The sequence below is a fragment of the Meriones unguiculatus genome, chromosome 10 (assembly GCF_030254825.1).
Source record: "Meriones unguiculatus strain TT.TT164.6M chromosome 10, Bangor_MerUng_6.1, whole genome shotgun sequence".
Classification (NCBI taxonomy): domain Eukaryota; kingdom Metazoa; phylum Chordata; class Mammalia; order Rodentia; family Muridae; genus Meriones; species Meriones unguiculatus.
Genome location: NC_083358.1, coordinates 75,457,565 through 75,476,368, shown reverse-complemented (window position 1 = coordinate 75,476,368; position 18,804 = coordinate 75,457,565). Strand labels below are relative to the sequence as shown.

Below are 18,804 nucleotides of genomic sequence, written 5' to 3'. Positions count from 1 at the left end.
CAATTCTCCTCCTTAGATTAATTCATGTCCTAATATATGTTTCACAATTCAATGTCTTTTTTTAAAACCCAGTAAATTCTTTCTTATCCCTGTTGTGATACAAGACCAAAAGGGATATGTCAAACAAAGTTTATGAAGTCCCCTGCATGTGGTTTAAGAATTAACAGTTACTCAGCCTCCCAGTAGTAAGAGCCCATACTGTGCTCATCCCAAAGTACCACCGTCGACATCATCACATATGTTGGGCACCTGTGCATCTCTTCCCCCAAGAGCTTTGCACATGATAAACCTTGAACTTTTCACACCGCCATCCTGAGGTGGACACTATCATTTCCCCACATCACCAAGAAGGAAAGCGTATCATAAAAAGTCCTTTTCCACATTGTAAATCCTGACCACACATTGTATGTGGCATGAGATAACTTCTGCGTGAGAACACTGAACGCAATCAAATTGTTTTAAAGGCTGTGTTCACCTAGCTTCTACTTACCTAGGGGCTTGTGTGAATCTAAAATCTTACTCAAGAGAAAAATCTATCACGTGGTACTCAATTTTATGAACTTTAAAGAAGCTAGAAATTACACCAGTGTTATATCAGTGGTGAGTCCTTTCCTAGCATTCTCAAGGCCCTGAGTTCATTTCCCTCGAATTACAAGAGGAAAGAGGAAGAGGAATGTTGGGGAGAGAAGAGAAACGTCCATTATTGTAGCTTATAAAGCATAAACTCACAAACCCATCCTCAGAAAAATGTCAAACACCCATACAAAAATATTTCCAAGATTCTAAGTTTATATTTAGGAAAATTAGATTCTAAATGTTGAACACCTTAGGTATCTTTTTCTTTGATGTAAGAAGTAAAAATTGACAATAATTATCACATTTCAACTGTTTGCATCCACAGTGACAGATAACTGTGTGGAACATAGATAAGCATTTCATTTTACAACATGATGTTGATTAATAATGCTGATATTTTATTCTTTGTAATGGCCCTTCTCCATAAAGCTGCTGTTCACTTAACTATTAACAAAAACTCATTGTCGTTGCCTATCCCAGTAATTTGAGTAGTTATCTTAACCCCATTTGCCAATCAAGTAATGAATCCCACTTAATAACCAACACACCTGGTCTTGGTTAGACCTACTCAAAGATGGGTCTGCTGCCTGCAGGGAGGGCAGAGCACACATTAAAAGTTTCAATCAGTTCATGGCATGGCATTGAAGCCACTTGCCGAGGGAGGGTGCTGATTCCTTCTGAGTGAGCACTTACTTCTGAATGTATCATCCACATTATTTCCTGTCACCTGCTCTTTCTGTACCCTCCCTGTCACAGCTTCCTCTTCAATCATACTCAACCAAACCACACAGAATTTCTCTCCCCTGTATTCAAGAAGCCCAAGTGGTTTTGATTCCAAGCCTTCTGCTCTAATGTCTTTGGCACACAGGAGATGAACGAGGAGGAACCTAGGGCCTTGCTGTCAGAATGGATGTATTAATTTGAATGAGTGTCTCGTACATAACTGTGGTGTATGTTGCTCTGTCTTTTTCACTTTGAATATTCATGTTGTTTGCTTCAGAGACTGTTCAGTTTTATTGCAACTGCCATCCAGATTGCAGAATGAATGCTCTCATTTAATTATGTATCTATGTATCATCCTTTGCATTCTGTACAGCACCGACTCCTGTCTATAAGTCTGCAGATGTGTATGCTAATGTGAAACAGCTGGGGAGCATTCCTTCCTTCCTCTCCTTTTGCCTCCTTTCCTTGATTCCTCCATTCCTGTGATCCATGCAGATGTCCCACAAGCCTTGACCTTGATTCCCAAATACTAATTTCCACGGCTACGTTCCCACTATATAATTATCCTGCCTACCTCATGTTAGTGAGCCCAGACTGCTTTTTCTCTCTGCAGAACTGTGAGCTGGAAACTCATTTACCATTGTGAACAAGAAAGATTGGAGCCCGCCTAGGCTTAGAGATTTGCATTTAACTCAATAAGTTGAATATTCACTTTTATGCTGGGGAGAAAAAGTTAAAACCCAATAGAAGCACATTTCAATACCTGGATATTCTGACTGAGAGCTGCAATAAGAGTATAACTGGACAGCCTTGGGAGAGACCGAGGCTATTGCCTCTCCCTCTGAGTCTCTCCAGCCATCATATGTTAAAGAATAAGGAGGGGGCAGGCAAGGTGAAAGTACGCACAGTTGGGTGAAGTATCCATCATGCAAACCCCAGCTCCACCTGCTACTCTCTGGCTTCAGTACAACTGATAGCTGCTATCTTTGCCAGGTCCACAACACATATCCCGAATTCACAGTTGACTCCAATGCTGTGGCAGTCGGCACTCATCTGCCTTTTTGATGCATTAGCCCTTTTGGTCTCCTCCCTTCTTCTTGTTGAGTTTCATAGATAGATAGAAAGATAGATAGATAGATAGATAGATAGATAGATAGATAGATAGATAGATAGATAGATAGATTCATTATCACCATGTCGGTTTAAGTGATTTTTTTTTTTTAGCATCTTGTCTTATCTACATCAAAAAACAATGGTAAATGCCCTTCTAGCTAAGCCATACTTTGAGTCCTTTTTATTCTACACCCCCCTCAAAATAAAATCTGTCTTTTATTTAACCCCTTGTATCCACAGGGGGAAAAGGGAAAGAAAGGCAAAAAAGGGCCTAAAGGGGAGAAAGGAGAACAGGGCGCTCCTGGATTAGATGCACCCTGCCCGTTGGTATGTCTAACTCATGCAACCGTCTCGAGATGTCTTATGTGAGGGGTGAGATGGGAGAGGAGCAGGCCGGAGGGACCAGTAACAGCAGGTTCCCATGAGGGTAGTTTAACACGGGCCTTCACACAGGCACTCAGAAGTATGTGCTCAGGCCACACTGGTGTGCTTCACATCTTGTTGCCGGCCACTCAGCTCTACCCGATTTCTAAACTCTGAAGCAGTGCTGGCCTGACCATAGGATGTAAGGAGGAGCCGGTAATATCCCATAACCCTCCAAAGAGGAGGTCACGACCTCCCGACAAGTCCTCATCACCATAATGTGAAAACTTCTCTGCACATTACTGTCCCTTCTGAACTGCTCCTCTCCCAGTCTTTTCTTCTAGTTGTTTCTTTAGCAGATTTTTGCTTTCAATGAATTCTTGGATTAGTAACGTTGTTGAGTTAATCTTTACAAACAGGGATTCCGTGGCGTTAAGGGGGAAAAGGGGGAGCCAGGCCAACCTGGCCTGGATGGGCTGGATGCTCCTTGCCAATTGGTACAGTATTTCTCTTTCCTACCATCCTGCATGCCATTCCTTTGTTTATTATGTATTCGTCTGTATCAGTGTAAAGCACTTCTTTCTGGAGCAAGCTTTACATGATAAACATACTACATGCATGAGCAAGCTCCTCCCCAGGCTCTGCAGAGGGGAGAGAGCAAGCATGTTATCAACAAATGCAAATTAATCTTCTAACATTGTTCTCACTACTGACGTGTCCATCTTTATGCTCTTTGGAATATTAATTTACCCAGTGAATATTCAGGGATTATTTGTAAGTTAGATAAAAATATATGATGCTAAGGCACTGCTAGGCCAGAACTTTGGGCTTTTACCTGCTTATTTTTTTCCTTTCCTCTAAAAGAAATAAAGGTATTTTTGTCTCTCCCATTATTGTTTTTTCAAGCCATAAATAAGGCCAATCCTACATAATGACACTTCTGTGGTCATTAACCAATTGGAAGCAACATTAAGAGACCATAGGAAAGAAAACCAAACTGCCCCGCGCATCTCAAGATGATAATTGTCTGCAGCCCAAACCTTCTTCCTTGTCACATAACCTTTCCACATAATGGTCTCTCCTTTTAAAACTTACTCTTCCTAAAGTAGACGGAACTCCCTCCTCCATTTGGCATGAACTCAAAATCCTCCTTATACTAAAATCTAAAATTCTACTGGTTGATCCTTTTCCTTGTACCAATCTGGCATTACCAACTTCTCCCAAATATTTATAAAGATAGATTTTTTTTTCTTTACAGTTAAAAAGGTAGCGTGATTATACTTTGTGGAGTATAAAGAAAGCTTTTTATCATCATGTTTCACTTGGTCTGCATGGCCTTACACACGATTCTTTGGTTATAAGCATGATTCTTTAAAGGCAAATGAATATTTCCTGAGTCTTTTAAGAGACTATGTTTATAGAAAAATATTATCCAGTCAATTGTTATATTTAGAAAATGTTAATGTGGAGAACTCTGTCCTTTGTTTGCTCGGTGTTGATCAGCCACATTTCATGAACCTCTTCATTGGAGGGAAGCGCATGCCTTCGACTGTGTCATGTCTTCCAACCTCATTTGTATCTGAAGACGCTTACACCATAAAATATACTTTGCAGTCTTTAGAAACCTTCATTCGGAATGATAACCAACTTCCGAAGATTTAACCAGAAGCCCTGTCAAACACTATGAAGGACATTTACTGTAACACGAAGCTAGACTGCCCATGCTTCAAATGTGTATATTTCGCAGTATCTACTTACAGTACAGGAAGGTGGAAAACACTGTCTTGTGGAAAGCTATGAACTTCAGATAGAAATGGCTTGCTGTTGATCCCCCTTATCACAAACCATAGTCCATAGTTATCACAAGGAAATGATACTCTGATTCACTCAGCACAGACAAGCACGCACTGCTTTAATGATAAGAGAACCACGCAGATGTATTATCTAAAGATGCAACTGCGAGCAGAACACTGGCATTTTGTACCTCTCGTTTTCAAAATTAGACATGGAATTTTCTGTGTTCACGTATTTTCTAGATGTGTGCTCAGTCTGGGAGACATTTGAATTAGCTTCACTTTAACTGACAGTAGATAAAGTGCTGTGAGGCACTAGTTAGTATCAGAGGCCTATGATTGAAGCCACCTGATAGAAGTAATTTCTGAAGTCTGTGAGCATGTGAACTTGGCATCTGATTACTTATGACGAGCCTGAGAAATTCTTTTTCTTCTCTTCAAAACCAGGGACCCGATGGATTACCCATGCCTGGCTGCTGGCAAAAGGTAGGTAGGCCTTATAGATTTTTTTTTTCTTTTTTGCAGGATGTAGGAGGAGGCTTTCAAAGCAAAAGATGCCAGCACTGGGCCATCTTTAGATAGATGTGTTTGGTATTGATTTCTAACTAAACCAATGAGCAAAAAGAGTTCTTGACAAATATTGTAATCTGGAACCTCAAGTTCTTTGTTTGTGGTGGAAAGGGGCAATATATCTGAGTAATATTGTTTGGCTCTCTCAAAATGAACTCTTTCTGCCAACTGTCTAAAATGATTTTTTTAATTCTGATTTTTCACTGTATATCAAGTTGCATTGACAAATGTGCTGATATATGGTAGAACCCTGTCAATATTAGTCACACAACTGAGAAAGCAGAAAATATAAACACAACATCTTTCAGTGCTATCTTGATTTATTAGTAGTGACTGCTTAAGTGTATGCTGTCATCCTGGACATCAGTTTGTTTCATCCTCACAGGATGGCTGCCTGCAGTCTCTGGACGTATTCAGTAAAGACGGCACCTACCTAGAGAACCTTCCGTGCACAGAGACTATCTGTTAAGTCCTGTCGTACAAGGGTGTTGTTTCAGTTAATCCATGCAGTAGCCTACAGATGAGTCATAGAAATTTGGAAAAGCGAAGAAACTTGCAAAAGCAGCAAGCTGGTGGGTAATAGGACTAGGAAGGAGAAATGGCAGGAAGTCCTGGTAGCGTTTCAAGCAGGCAGGCAGAGTTCTGTGCATTCTTCTCTGCCCAGGGAATGCTGACGCAGTCAAACCAATGCGCAGGTTACCAGAAGGCAAACAAATGCCTAGAAATAACAGTATGATAAAGGAAGTATCCAAGCTGCTTTGAAAGTTTTGAAATTTTATCTCCAGTACGTTGTAGCTTATCCAGTGATTGTAAACAGCCATACTACATTGGCGAAATTAGAACAAACTATTTAAGAGTGTGGAAACCTGAGGAGACCTTGGGTTCTTGGTTGCTTCTTAAGTCAGCAACTCAACCATCAGGAAATCTTAATGCAACCTACTTTCTCAATTAGCTTCCCATACTCAGCCAGGGACAGAAAAGCCTTCTCTAATGACAGCATCATTTATTTACTAGCTTCCCATGCTCCCTGTTAGGCCTATCAGATAATGGTTGCATCTGAGGTCAAGAGGGTCTGCAGATATAGACCCCTCATCAGATTCATCCTACCTGGTAAAACTACCCTCTTGCCAGCTTAAGTGCCATTTGGAGACGTCATAACACCATCTCCTGCTGGGATGGCCATTTGCTTTCTAACTCTTCCCCTGTAATTCAATAAGATGGTGAGGTGTTTTTTTTTTGTTTTGTTTTGTTTTGTTTTTTAAGCTAGTCATTAGCACACTGCACCTAGAGGTGGAAACAGTTCATTTCCCCTACCCCGTGACACCACTCAGAACCTAGAGTCGCCATCGATCTGTGGCACTTCTAAATCATTTTCCTTTTCATAAAATTGTAAATGCTATAAATGCTATGGCAACAAGTAAAAGGCTTTTCATCGTGTTCACTCCTGAAAAGGAAAACCTGGTAGTAATATGAATAGTGTGATAGAATCAGAAACTGTCCTTAGAAAATGTTCAGCTCTCTCTGAAATAGACACTATATTCTACATAAGATTCAGAATCTTGTGAATTTAGCCTCTTCCACAAAGAATAACTCAGTGATAAAACTTTGGTATTGCCTAGTACCTCCACACAGCACATACGAACTTCAGTCAATATCTTCCCTCCCCCAATATAAATGAAACAGGAAAAAAAAATGTTCTCGGATTTCTTAGATGGCCAATGTAGATATCTCAAATATTCAAAGAATTTTTAACTGATATGTTATAAACAAAGCTAGTAGGTGGCTTCTGGTTAGTCCTGTTTTATTTAGGCTATCACTGTAGACTCTTTTGTGGAATTTTAATGTTGTATTGGCATGTATTAGTTATACATGATGGGTCTGTTATGACATTGCCATACATGTATATAATATAGTTTGATCATATTCACCCACTCATTACCTTCTCTTGTTTCTCCCTTACTCCCACAGATCTCCTTTCCAATAATGCCCCTGCTATTTTGATGGTCTAATGAACTTCATTAGGTTGCTTAGAGAAGCATGGATACAGGATTGTTCACAGGAATATAGGCATGCTAACAGTGGCTAGACTGAAAAAAAATTGTCTATCCATCAACCATTAACTCTGTGATGGATAGTGAAGGTTCAACCTTGATTGGTTGGTTGGTTTGGTTTGGTTTGGTTGGTTTGGTTTCATTAGGTTTGGTTTAGTTTGGTTTTTCTTTTCAAGACAGGGTTTCTTTGGGTATCCCTGGCTCTCCTGGAGCTAGCTTTGTAGACCAGGTTGGCCTCAAACTCACAGGAATGTGATCCACCTGCCTCTGCCTGCCACATGTTGGAATCAAAGGCATGAACCACTACCCAGCTGACAGGGTCGTTCTTACACAGAAAAGGAAAGTGTTATTAGAGAGAGCATCAAAAGGGGATTCTGGACTGGTTACCTGTGGAGGGGAGGATGGGCTAGGAGACATTCATTCTCTTAATCTCCCCTGCATTGTACTCTTCTCATTGATTTTTCTTTGAGTAAAACTAAAGGAAGTCACTAGACATGTCAGTGCCTTTTGTCTAGGTACACAGAAGGCAGGCAAAGATCTGGGGGTTTGAAGCTAGCCAAGGCTGCACAGTGAAACACAGTCTCAAAAAACAAACAAATAAGCAAATACTAAAGAAATCTCTAAGACCCACTTTGTAAACTAATAGCACAATGGAAACTCTTCTAAAGCTCAGCTCATGGCAGTTCGGGGAAAGACGGGGCTCTTCAAGTGGGGAATTTGTTTTTATCGCTGTTAAACTGTCACATCTACAGAACTGATAACAAGCAGGTTCACCTTATCTGCCAGCTCAAAGGGCAAGGCTAGCCAAAGGAAAAAGGAACCACAATCTGGAAACGCAAATGCATTACACGCAGGAATGTGTTGGTCAATAGACCCTTTGGCCTTTAGGTTGTGTTATAATGCCCAGAGACATCGTGTGTGGTAATGAGAGCACACCTGTAACAAATCACGGCTTTCTGCTTTCCCAGAACAGTGACTAAGACAATCAAGTATCATAAAGCTCTTAGTTGACAATGGAAAAATGTGGATTGGAACCAAGATGAGAATTATCGTTAAAATGGAGCTTTTTAAAAGTTTGAAACATCAAATGTTTAAATTAGTCTTCTATCTTTAAAAAAAAAAAATACTACAAGGTTCTTCCATTGTTTGTTAAATAAATGCTAATTTGAACTTGTTAAAAAAAAAAAAAAAGAACTACTAACTCCACGTGTGTCTTTTTTGTTGTCTGTTTTTCTGCAGTGATGAATCTAACCTTCCAAGCATGAAGTTGTGTATATAATGGTCCACCTTTTATATTTATAATTGAAAAACTGAAATGCAGATTTTGCAAGTGTGGAATCTGCCTGCCTGACACTGCTTCTCCCCGTTCCCAGTAGTCCAGGTGTCCATCTTTCCTCACATCTGAAATGAGGCAGCTCACAGAAGTGGGGTGCCTGCAGGAACTATAGATCGGTGTCTCTATTTTATGTGAACGTATGTATTTATACGGACATCAGTGATAGAGAACAATTGATTGCTCTTGCTATTTTCTTCTCTGTGGCTTGTTCATTGCATGGACAGAAAAGTGCCATGAAATAGTTTACATGAAATTGTGACCAAATATGGACTCAAAGCTATGAACGTGTAGCACCCATTCCCTAGATGCATTCACTCATGCCCACACCACCCCCTGAAACTGACTAAAAACAGCATGACCTTGTGCCAAACCTGCTTGTGCAAATGCAGACGCTTGCATGCTGCCTAGTAAGTTCTTTGACCACATCTGAGCTTTTTATTCCTTTCTGTCATCTCAAGGGGGTTACACCGTGGCTCATTGCCAAAAAGAGATAAGTTGATGACGAGCACACACACAGTTGGTCTTACATTTTGAGGGAGTTGCAGTCCCGACTGCAGATCCACAGCTCCTAGTATTGTGGGCTCCTGTGACCACCTTGGTTGAAATACCAAAGGGTAGAGCCGATTGCTGCCTCTGGTTTTCCTCGGGCTGCGCTTGGTGGTGAAGACGCAGGAAGAGGACCGGTTCAGCATCCTGCATTGTCTTTCACGTGACCGAGTTGGAAGGAGATATTCGCCATCAGCCAGCAAAGCAGAAATTGTTTTTCTAGATGAACTGACTTCCCGCTGGTGTTGATGTGGGTGCTTTGGGGAAATGTCCAAGGTATGCGGCAGAGTTTTGAGGACAGCAGAGCCTTGGAGCGGAAGCCCCTGCTTGTGCAGATTGAAAGGCATGGACATCACGTCAGAGCTCAGGCTGCTGAAGAGAGAAGGGGTCCGCGGTAAAAGATCTGCCACAAAATACAGAAGAGCTCTTAGGCCTGACCTTACCAAAGGTTCTCGGAAAGTGTCCCTCCCTTCCCTCCTTCCCAGGCTGACCCATACCAAACGTTTTTCTACAAGTTCTGGGGAAAAAAAAAAATATATATATATATATATATATATATATATAGTTTCCTTTATTTTTTTTTTCCTCATACTTTTTCTTTTCTTAGTCCAGGAACAGAAAATATTTGCTTCAGTTTGGGTCCCATAGGCTTTTAAATAACATTTTTAGAAAAGTTTTCAAATCATAATTTGAATCCAACAGTGAAAATAACCTTTAAATATCTCTTTTTGTTGTTGTTGTTGTTTGTTTGAGATAATTGAAGAGATTATAAGGAGACTACATTTTTTACTTAATCATTGTAAAGTAAGAAGGTTAAGTATTTTTCACTACTTTTTGATTTACATTGACAAATAACCTGTCAATTACTGTAAATTTACATTTACAATAACCTGTCAGTTATTGTAAAGTCAAGATTTTATCGCATTTGATAGCATGAACTTGCTTCTTCTCAGTTTTTTCCTATATTGAAATGTATTTCTCATGTTTTGCTTTTACCTTTCTAAAGTGTTGGCCTTATACACAGACCAAATCTGAGATCTCAGAAAGCCCTGAAACATAGTTCCCATGAAATGAGACTTGTTTTTACTAACTTGCTCACAGCTCACCTGCACAGACTTAAACTGGGTACTTCTTTACCCAGTGCAAAGTTTGGGGCATGTTTTGAAATGTTTTATTCTAAGTGAAAGGGTTGCCTCTGAGAAATACCATCAGTGGGAAGAGCTATCCTGGCAGCCCATTAGAGAATTTCACTTCCCTCAGTGGTTAAATGCCATTTTCATGGAAACATTTCCAGTTTTGTGCTTGGATTTTCACCAGAGGGGAAATTAATTTATGCTTAGGATAACAGCAATGAAGATACAATTTCAAAACAGACCTTAAGATGTCTTTCGAATCTTGTAACCAAATGTTCAATCATGCAAAATGGTGTCATCTTTTTCCTTTATATCATTTCTGAGATTAGAATTTAATATTTCTAATAACATTCCACTTTCCTAAGTCAATTTAGCATCTTTTTTATGGAGAGTATTTTCTAACAATGTCTTGTATGGTGTAGTTAGGGTAAGGTATTTCTCAATATATGAAACAATTCCTCTTAAATCATTTGGGGGACAAAAATGAGCCCAAGATTACACATTATCTTCAGGAAAGAAAAACAGAGCAACTATAGAGTCTTGGAGACAATCTGGTGACTACATTTCCTCCTATCCTTTCTGTTTCTTCACTAGAAAGAGCTATTGAGAGTGATCCTTATTTAAAACTTACAGAGATTCAAATGAGACTAGCTAAACAAAAAAAAAAAAAAAAAAAAGAAGCATTAAAGCATTGGACATGCCCCTGTAACGATATTGCACAGACTGTGTGTACATTGGGATTTTGCTCATAAGACACATTTAAAGAAACATACAATCTTCTACTTCATGTACTTTCTTGGAATGAACAATGGGATGATGTTAGACCGTGTGCTCAGTGGATCGCTAAGCTAACCACCATGAGTTAATGTTAAACTTTGGACTATTAAAACCTTTAAAACCTTTAATCATCCCATTTGTCATCAAACTGAGCAATCTCCAAATGAATCAATCGTGGATTGTCATTGTTGACACATATGTTTATAGATGGCATTCTTTTTCTCATAAAGACTTCTTTAGGAGAATTGAGAAAAAAGGTGTGAAACACCGATTGGAAATGGGTCAAGGTCATGTTTTACTTCAGAGACAACCACCCTTACTAAAGAATGCCACTGTTGTGTTTTCCATTCATGTTGTTGGTGCTGATAAATTTCCTTCCTTTTTATCTTTATGGATGGCAGACCTCTATTGTGAGTAATTTCATTTCTGTGTTTAATGGCATTCCTAAGCTGTTAGTGCGTGATCTCATTTTTGAAGTTCATGAATTTGTTGTAAATATAGTTCAGTGAGCAGCCTTTCCTAATATAAAACAGCCTTCCATGGCTCCCCTTATTCTGTACTCATACACCAAATGCCTTTATCAGTTTCCATTTATCTCCTTTTTTTTTTTTTTTTTTTTTTTTTTTTTTTGTTCATTCACCTTTCAGCTTTCTTTCATACTCTAAGTCTGACAGAGCCAGTGTTAGAGAAGTCCGAATATGACTCATTGAGTACCTGGAACATAAGCATACCTGAATCACTCTCCTAGCTTTCCTTTTCCATTATCAAATGCAGCCTTGGAGGGTTTTTCTTTATCCTGTTATTTTTATGGAGAACATTAGAATGTCTCTCATTCCTGCCAATAGAAAGTTGTTGGTTTTGGACCTACAGTCTGTGCATATGATGTTAGCGGGGATATATTACGTGTACTTTCTGTATGTATCTGCTGGCTCCAGAAAAGGTCAGATCACCATTCTGTACCCATGGGGAAATCATCATCAGTATCTTACATTTTTGGCAAGTAGGAAGTATGCCTAAAGTATTTCCAAGTGTGCTTTTAAAGTATCGCTAGTAAAGCATAACACATAACATTTTTAATCTCCTTCTCCTCCCCACAACATCCGTCCGATGGTAGTTCAGCATCTTCTCATAATGGAGTCATAAGAAGCTTGGAGGCTGATGTTTGAAATCTTGATTTTCTTCCTTTCTTGATATTCAAATTATTTTAACATTTGATGCTACCAGAGAATAGAATTTAATAATTTTTACTAAAAGAAAATGTCCTACTATGTCATAAAGTTCATGGAAGTCTTACCATTCCAGAAGTATTGAGCGTGGTCAGATCTGAAGCTGGTGACTGACAGGTCTGACCAGTCACATTCTGCCAAGCTGCATTAGGATCTAAAGGCCTCCTGTTGCTCCTTCTGTTTTCTTAACACATCTTCTCATTCATCTGTTTTGGCTCCATGTTTTATGCCCAGAGACACGCCTCTCACTTGGATTGCTGGGGAATTCATTTAAGGTTTTTGTTCCTTCTACACTAATAAACATTTTAATGGCATTTTCTTTCCCTAAAATACATTTACATGTAGAAACTGCTTACTCTGCTCATTGGCAGAATGATTTGAGGACAGGAAGATGGACCTTGTTATGCTTGATTTCTTGACAACAAGGAAAATACCAACATTTCTCAAAATAAGTTGATGTTCTGACATATTAGTATTAATATTAATGAGTCTGATTCACACAGGAATGTCTCCCATATTGTTGACATTTGGGTGGATATTCTTTAGTGCTGTAAATGTTTCATTAAGCTGGACATTTTTAAAAGATGTATGTATCTGATTTATCTTTTGGAAATATTATATTTTTATTTGTATTTTTTACATTTTAAAGTTCATCTCTATGTGCAGCTATTTTTATATTGCCAAAAACTCACATAAATACATAGTAAGAGAGAAATGGTAAAAAACGGCAAGCATAACTTGTGGGTTTTTTTTTTTTTAATGTATCATGGGCCAGTCTTATGTACTTGGTTATTCTAAGAATGTGTTGTATCTTTTCACTGTACATATGGCACAAACCTGATTATGGCTGTAGTGTAAATATTTAAAAGATCGATTTTCCCATCTGATTTCTTACTTCAATTGTAATTTTTCCAATTTGTCATTACCAAATCAAAGGCCTGTGAAGGTTTTTATTTGCAATTTGAAAATAATTGCTCTGAGTTTATTTTCTAATTTCTTTTTATTTACTTTTAAAACTTGTTTTCAGGGTTCCTAGTTTGTGAGAAGTTGATCTTCGGAATTATTTTTACACTATTTATGACTTATTTTCGTAATGTAAAAAGTGTGTAATTATTACAGTATTAACCCAAACAATGATAATGAATTGTATTGTAATAAAGTTTTAATGACATACCTGAGAACTCTATCCTATTTTCCTTCATTTCTAAACAGTTGAGAAAAAGTCTTATTCTGTATTTCTTCAATATTGTAACCCCACCATTCATATCACACCATAGCGTGATGGTTTTTGTTTTGTTTTGTTTTGTTTTAATGTTTTCTGGGTCATGCACTAATGCTTCCAAACTGTGAGTCAGTTTCTTCTCGAATTCCCTATTCGGGTGGTGTAAGTCACTTGACACTGGGTTACCCGTTCCTCTCCCCATCACATCAGAACATAGTACATACTTCCACCTTAGACTGCGACACAAAGTGACATGTGACTGCACGCCTGCACAAGGCACCAGCGATTTGCAAATGCCAAAGCCCTTCCAGTGCGCCCTTCTTGCTGCTGCCCTTTTCAGAGCTCTTAAAGTCCTCATGCTCCTGTCCCCTCCATTTAGTCCTCTTTCTCCTTGTCCTCTGCTAGGTCTCCTTCATCCACCTGCTCGCTAACCAACCAGCAACCCTCGGGCTCTGATCTGCATCTTACGTGGTGCTGCCCTGTCTGGTGGTTCTTCCTGGAGGTGGTCCTTCCTTTCCAGGATGAAGAGTGAGTCAGCTCTTCCTACCTCCGTGCTTACTCCCTCCCCAGCTTCAATAGCCGTGTCCACCTGGACTCCCCCCACAAGCACTCATTATATTCACCTTCACCCCTGCTTTTCTTCCAGACCTCCAAACCCTAAGAAGAGGAGCCACCTTCCTCTGCCATCAGGTGAAGTAGACGGAAGCCTCAGTCACTCTGGACCCACCTACTTCTCCTACCCCATTACCACACTTCTCTCCCTTTCCACCCACACTGGCTCAGTCTAGACTACACTGAAGCTTCTCTTGTACTTTAGAAGAGCCTGATACATAGACCACCTGCAATAATCTTTTCCCCTTCTTTTCATACTCTACCATCCTGAGAGTAATGATTCAAAGAATGGAAGGAAAGAAAGAAAACTAAAAAGACTTTTCACGTGAGATTTCTCATGAAGAACATTCCCTTTTAGATGACCCTTTGCAACTTCAGAGGCCAGAAAGACAGGACAACAGAGAAGGCAGTTACCATCAAGCCTGAGAACCAGAGTTCAGTCTCCATGGTGGAAAGAGAGAACCAATTCTAAAAGATTGTCCTCTGTCCATTATGGGCACACCATGGCATACACATACACATTAAAAAAAAAAAAGTCATAAACTAGTTTTGATGTTGCTCCTCAGTATAACCCAAGAGCATGTGTTAAAACGACTTTCCTGAAGGCAGCTCTGCAGGGAACTTGCACTGGGCTCCTGCCATCTCTTGCTTTACATCTTTTAGGAGTCAGCCCCCCTCCCCTTCATGCAGACCCTGTGGTGAGGAATATGGAGCCCATGTAATCACACGTGTGCACACACACATGCACAGACCAGCTTTATATAACACGCCAGCAGGCCAGGAACTGTTACCCAAACCTTTTCCCATGGCAAACTGCTCAACAAATCCTCAACTGCTCTTCGAGCCTGAAACAGCCCCTGTTCCCATGCCTGTGATCCAGCTGAGAAGCACATGCTGCTCTTCCGAGACCCGACATGTGCCTCCGCTTACTCAACATGCCTTCCTGCCAAGAGGAGGTACTCCTGTGCTCCAGTCATACCTTGTGCTTATCACCACTTAGCATGCAGCAACTTTTTTTAGTTGAGTATATGTTTGTCTTCTCTGCTGGATAGTGGGGGGGGGGAAGACTGTTCCCAAATCAATCAATAAATAATGAGGTTCGAAGTAACAGCACTCGCTGGGATCTATGAATTTAATCTACATAATCAATCCACATGGCTAATTCTGAGCATGCCTGGACATGGCCCCTAAAACTAAAGGAAGACGTGTTGTGACTATTTCTAAGCGCAAGGACTTGCAATGCAGTTGGGGGTAATAGCACCAGCTTGTCTTACTGGCATCTGCTAAGAAGACAGAGGAGTACAAGTTTGCAGTTACAGAAGGAGGTTGAATTCTCTGCCACCTGAGCTGCATCCACAGCCCCTGTTCTCTTCAGAACAAAAATCCCTGCACACCGATTACTTTCATAGTGTTTTGCAGTGTTCATTAGGTCTTACTCTGAATCCAGAAAGAGAATAGTTTGTCCATAAAGGCCCAGTGCATTTTGGAGCAGGAGGATGGGGTGATTGCCAAGTGTCTTAGAGCAGGTTATTGCTGCTCTAATGGTTCTGGTACAAGTCTCTGTCTTTGTTCAGTGTGTGAGGGGTTGCCATCTCTTTAAACACCACAGGCTGGACATTCTAATCATCTTTCTCTCTTTAATACTAGACCCACACTAGTTCTCAAATTGTGGCATGTGTCGGAATCACTGGAGAGCTTGTGAGGACTGAGTTTCTAACTCAGTAGTTCTGAAATTGGAGAGTTTACATTTTTCACAAGCGCCTAGGGTAATAGTGAGGAAGGTGGTCCAGGGCCTACACTTGCAAGAACTTCTAGTCTGTTCTGGTTTGTGTCTTAGTAACTTTAAGTGTCCTAAGGCAAAGATGGTAGATTTCTCTCATTGAGAACCATTTTCAGATATTTTCTTCCCTTATCAGTGTTTTAATCTGCACCTCTGAGACCATTATTTTGCAACTGCCTCAAGTGGAACCTGCTGGCTTTCCCATGGCATTCTACATTATCCAGAGAAAGAAAGCTGATTTTCTGCCTTGCTCCTTATTCCTTCATTTACATACAGTTACCCGCCCAAAGACACAAAGCCTTCCCTAAAGCAAATTGATCAACCTATAGAAACAGAGACCATATGAGCCCACTGCCTCCCTAAAGCCACACTTCGGAACAATGCTTTAGAAGCCAAGCCTTTAACACCTGTGCCTTAGGGAAGACACTTCAGATCCAAAGCATAGCTCATTCTTCCCAGTTACACAATTGGGCAATTCCATCCATGACTGGTGACAAGGAAATACGAAAGCCACTTGTTTCCCTAATGGTCGTAGTTTTAAGGACAATTCTCTATCGATTCTATCTGAACCTTATAACATCTCAATAATTCAATAAGAGAATATCGGTATTTTTATTTGAGAGGAAACTCCAGACAGAAAGACTGACTAAGCCAAGGTGACACATGAATTAGTAACACACACTGCAACCGGAACTTGCCAAGTCTGAGAACATTGTCTTCTCAGTCCATCATTGGATAGGAAAGCCTTTTTAATTCAAATTTTCTGTGAGAGGTTTGGGCAAGAAAAATCCTAAATTCTCATCATTTTCTTTTAATTTAAGCTTTCTCTTTACTTTTTCTTATTAGTTACAAACTGTTTCTAGAATGTTCTCAATTAGTATTTGCAAAGTTTCTTTTCATCCAGCAGACTTTAATATCAAAAACCTAACCACTGGAGTCAAATGGACTGAGTTTTAACTCTCTATTCAGCCACTGACTAAAGCGATTTTCCTGACTTTAGTGAGTTTCAATTTTTAGATTTACAGGAAGGGAATGAAGAAATTACCTTACTCAACACGGCACGTGAACACAAATATCAATGAGTTAACACAAATATGTGCTTGGTTCGGAAGAGGCTCACAGCACACACTCTCTCCATTCTCCTCCTCTAAGACAGGGTCTCAGGTATCCCAGACTGGTCTTGCAGTTGCTATATAGTCATGGGAGATCTTGACCTTCTGATCCTCCTGCCACCCCCTCCCAATGCTGGGATTATAAGTATGCACTGCCACACCCAGCTTGTAAAGTGCTTGGGGATTAAACCCAGACCTTCACACTTTCTAGGCAAGCCTTCTGTGAGCTGAATTTATGTCCTCAGCTCCCATTACTCTCTTTAGAACAAAATATAACCTTAGTAGAGTTTTTTCAGTCAGCAAAAGGTCCTACTCTATATGGAGAAAGAGAATCATCCATCATTAAAAGCTAAATGTGGCTTCCTGGATCTCACTGAGTATATAACTACCCCAGGGGTATCCAAATGCACTAGGCTTCAGCACAGACAGTGACATACAACCTAAGGAGAAAGCAAGCTTGCTTCTGATAGCTTGGATTGAAAAATAATGTTACCTCCTCTCAAGATGCTTGACAAGCTTCGCTGTGCAAAACCGGTAAGACTCTGATAGAAAAAAGAAAGAGGCCTCCCAGGAATGAGTGATTCAGGAGCAAGCCACCAGAGCAGCTGCATTGAGAACCACTGGAACAGATGCCTCTTGCTGTGTTTCACCCAAATGTTTGCACAGCTAGAGCCAAACGCCAATCCCCAGTGTTTACTCCAGCGAGCACCACGCTGAAATACTCTCAGAACCCTCAGTTTCACAGTCTCAGCATGGCAACATAATACACTCTGGAATACTAACCAAGACAAAGAGATTCTTCACACTTAGTTTTCTTGATCAATAGATCAGAATTTTGTCAACATGCAAAGCAGGTCAACTCCTAAAATGGCTCCACAGGGCACTGCAGGATTCTCCATAACTCCCCAGCAGTGGTTGACATCTCATAGATACATATGCAATTTGACTAAAGCATAGCTAGCAGGGTTAGATAAAACAAAGTGGCTTAAGTAGTCACTAAGAAACCCACAGGCACTTCCTCTACAAAGGTAATGCCTTGGGTTCATAGGCATCTAACTTGTTTAGTCTAATACCACTGATAGATTCCCAATGAACCAAGAAAGCTTGCTTGTTCTTTGATGTTGGGGGCATGAATTTAAGTGATCCAGCAAATAAGCCAACTCTAACTTACTCAGCTCTATACAGTCTAGATGTTGTATGACCTACATCTCCCTGGTGTGTGTGTGTGTGCAGTTCATAGTGAAGGCTGCTGCCATGCTTTGTGCAAATATGATACAAAGGAGTTCATGCGGGGCTGAGGAGGTGGCTCCATGGTTAAGAGCACTGCTACTCTGGCCAGGTTAGTACCCACATCAAGCATCTCACCTATAACTCCAGTCCCAAGAGATCTACGTACGTGTGTGTGTGTGTGTGTGTGTGTGTGTGTGTGTGTGTATGTATGTGTGTGTGTGTATGCCTGTGAATATGCACCTGTTTGTGCATGCATGTAGAGGCCAGCAGTCAACCTTGGCTGTCATTCTTCCAAACACCATCCACTTTGAGACAGGGTCTCTCACTGGTTGGAACTTGCCAATCTGTTTAGGAAGGCTGGCCAGTGAGCCCCAGAGATCCCCTGGCCCTCCCTCCCCTGTGCTGAGATCGCAAGCACACACCACCATGCCTGACATTGTTAACATAGGTTCTAAGATCATACTCTGGGCCTCATGCTTGCAGAGCAAGCATACTAAGTTAGCTCACCAGGCCAAAAGCAGCACTTTTGTGCACATTTCACCAATAGAGGGCAGCCCTTAAATACCTTAAAGAGCTGGGCATTCTTGAGAACCTTTGAGCCCAGGTTTCTAAGAATTCATATAATACATAAGTAGTGTCAG

At 40.4% G+C, this 18,804-nt stretch overlaps 1 protein-coding gene across 1 annotated transcript in view; it reads left to right on the top strand.

Annotated features, from left to right (window-relative positions):
• Col25a1 (collagen type XXV alpha 1 chain) overlaps positions 1-10,884 on the top strand; it is a 406,766-nt gene extending 395,882 nt beyond the window's left edge. Inside the window, exons 36-38 of the mRNA XM_060392693.1 lie at positions 3,195-3,272; positions 5,016-5,054; positions 8,429-10,884. Of these exons, the coding sequence (XP_060248676.1) occupies positions 3,195-3,272; positions 5,016-5,054; positions 8,429-8,431 (120 nt within the window). The 3' untranslated portion in view covers positions 8,432-10,884. The remainder of the gene's footprint in view (positions 1-3,194; positions 3,273-5,015; positions 5,055-8,428) is intronic.
• The last annotated feature ends 7,920 nt before the right edge of the window (positions 10,885-18,804 follow it).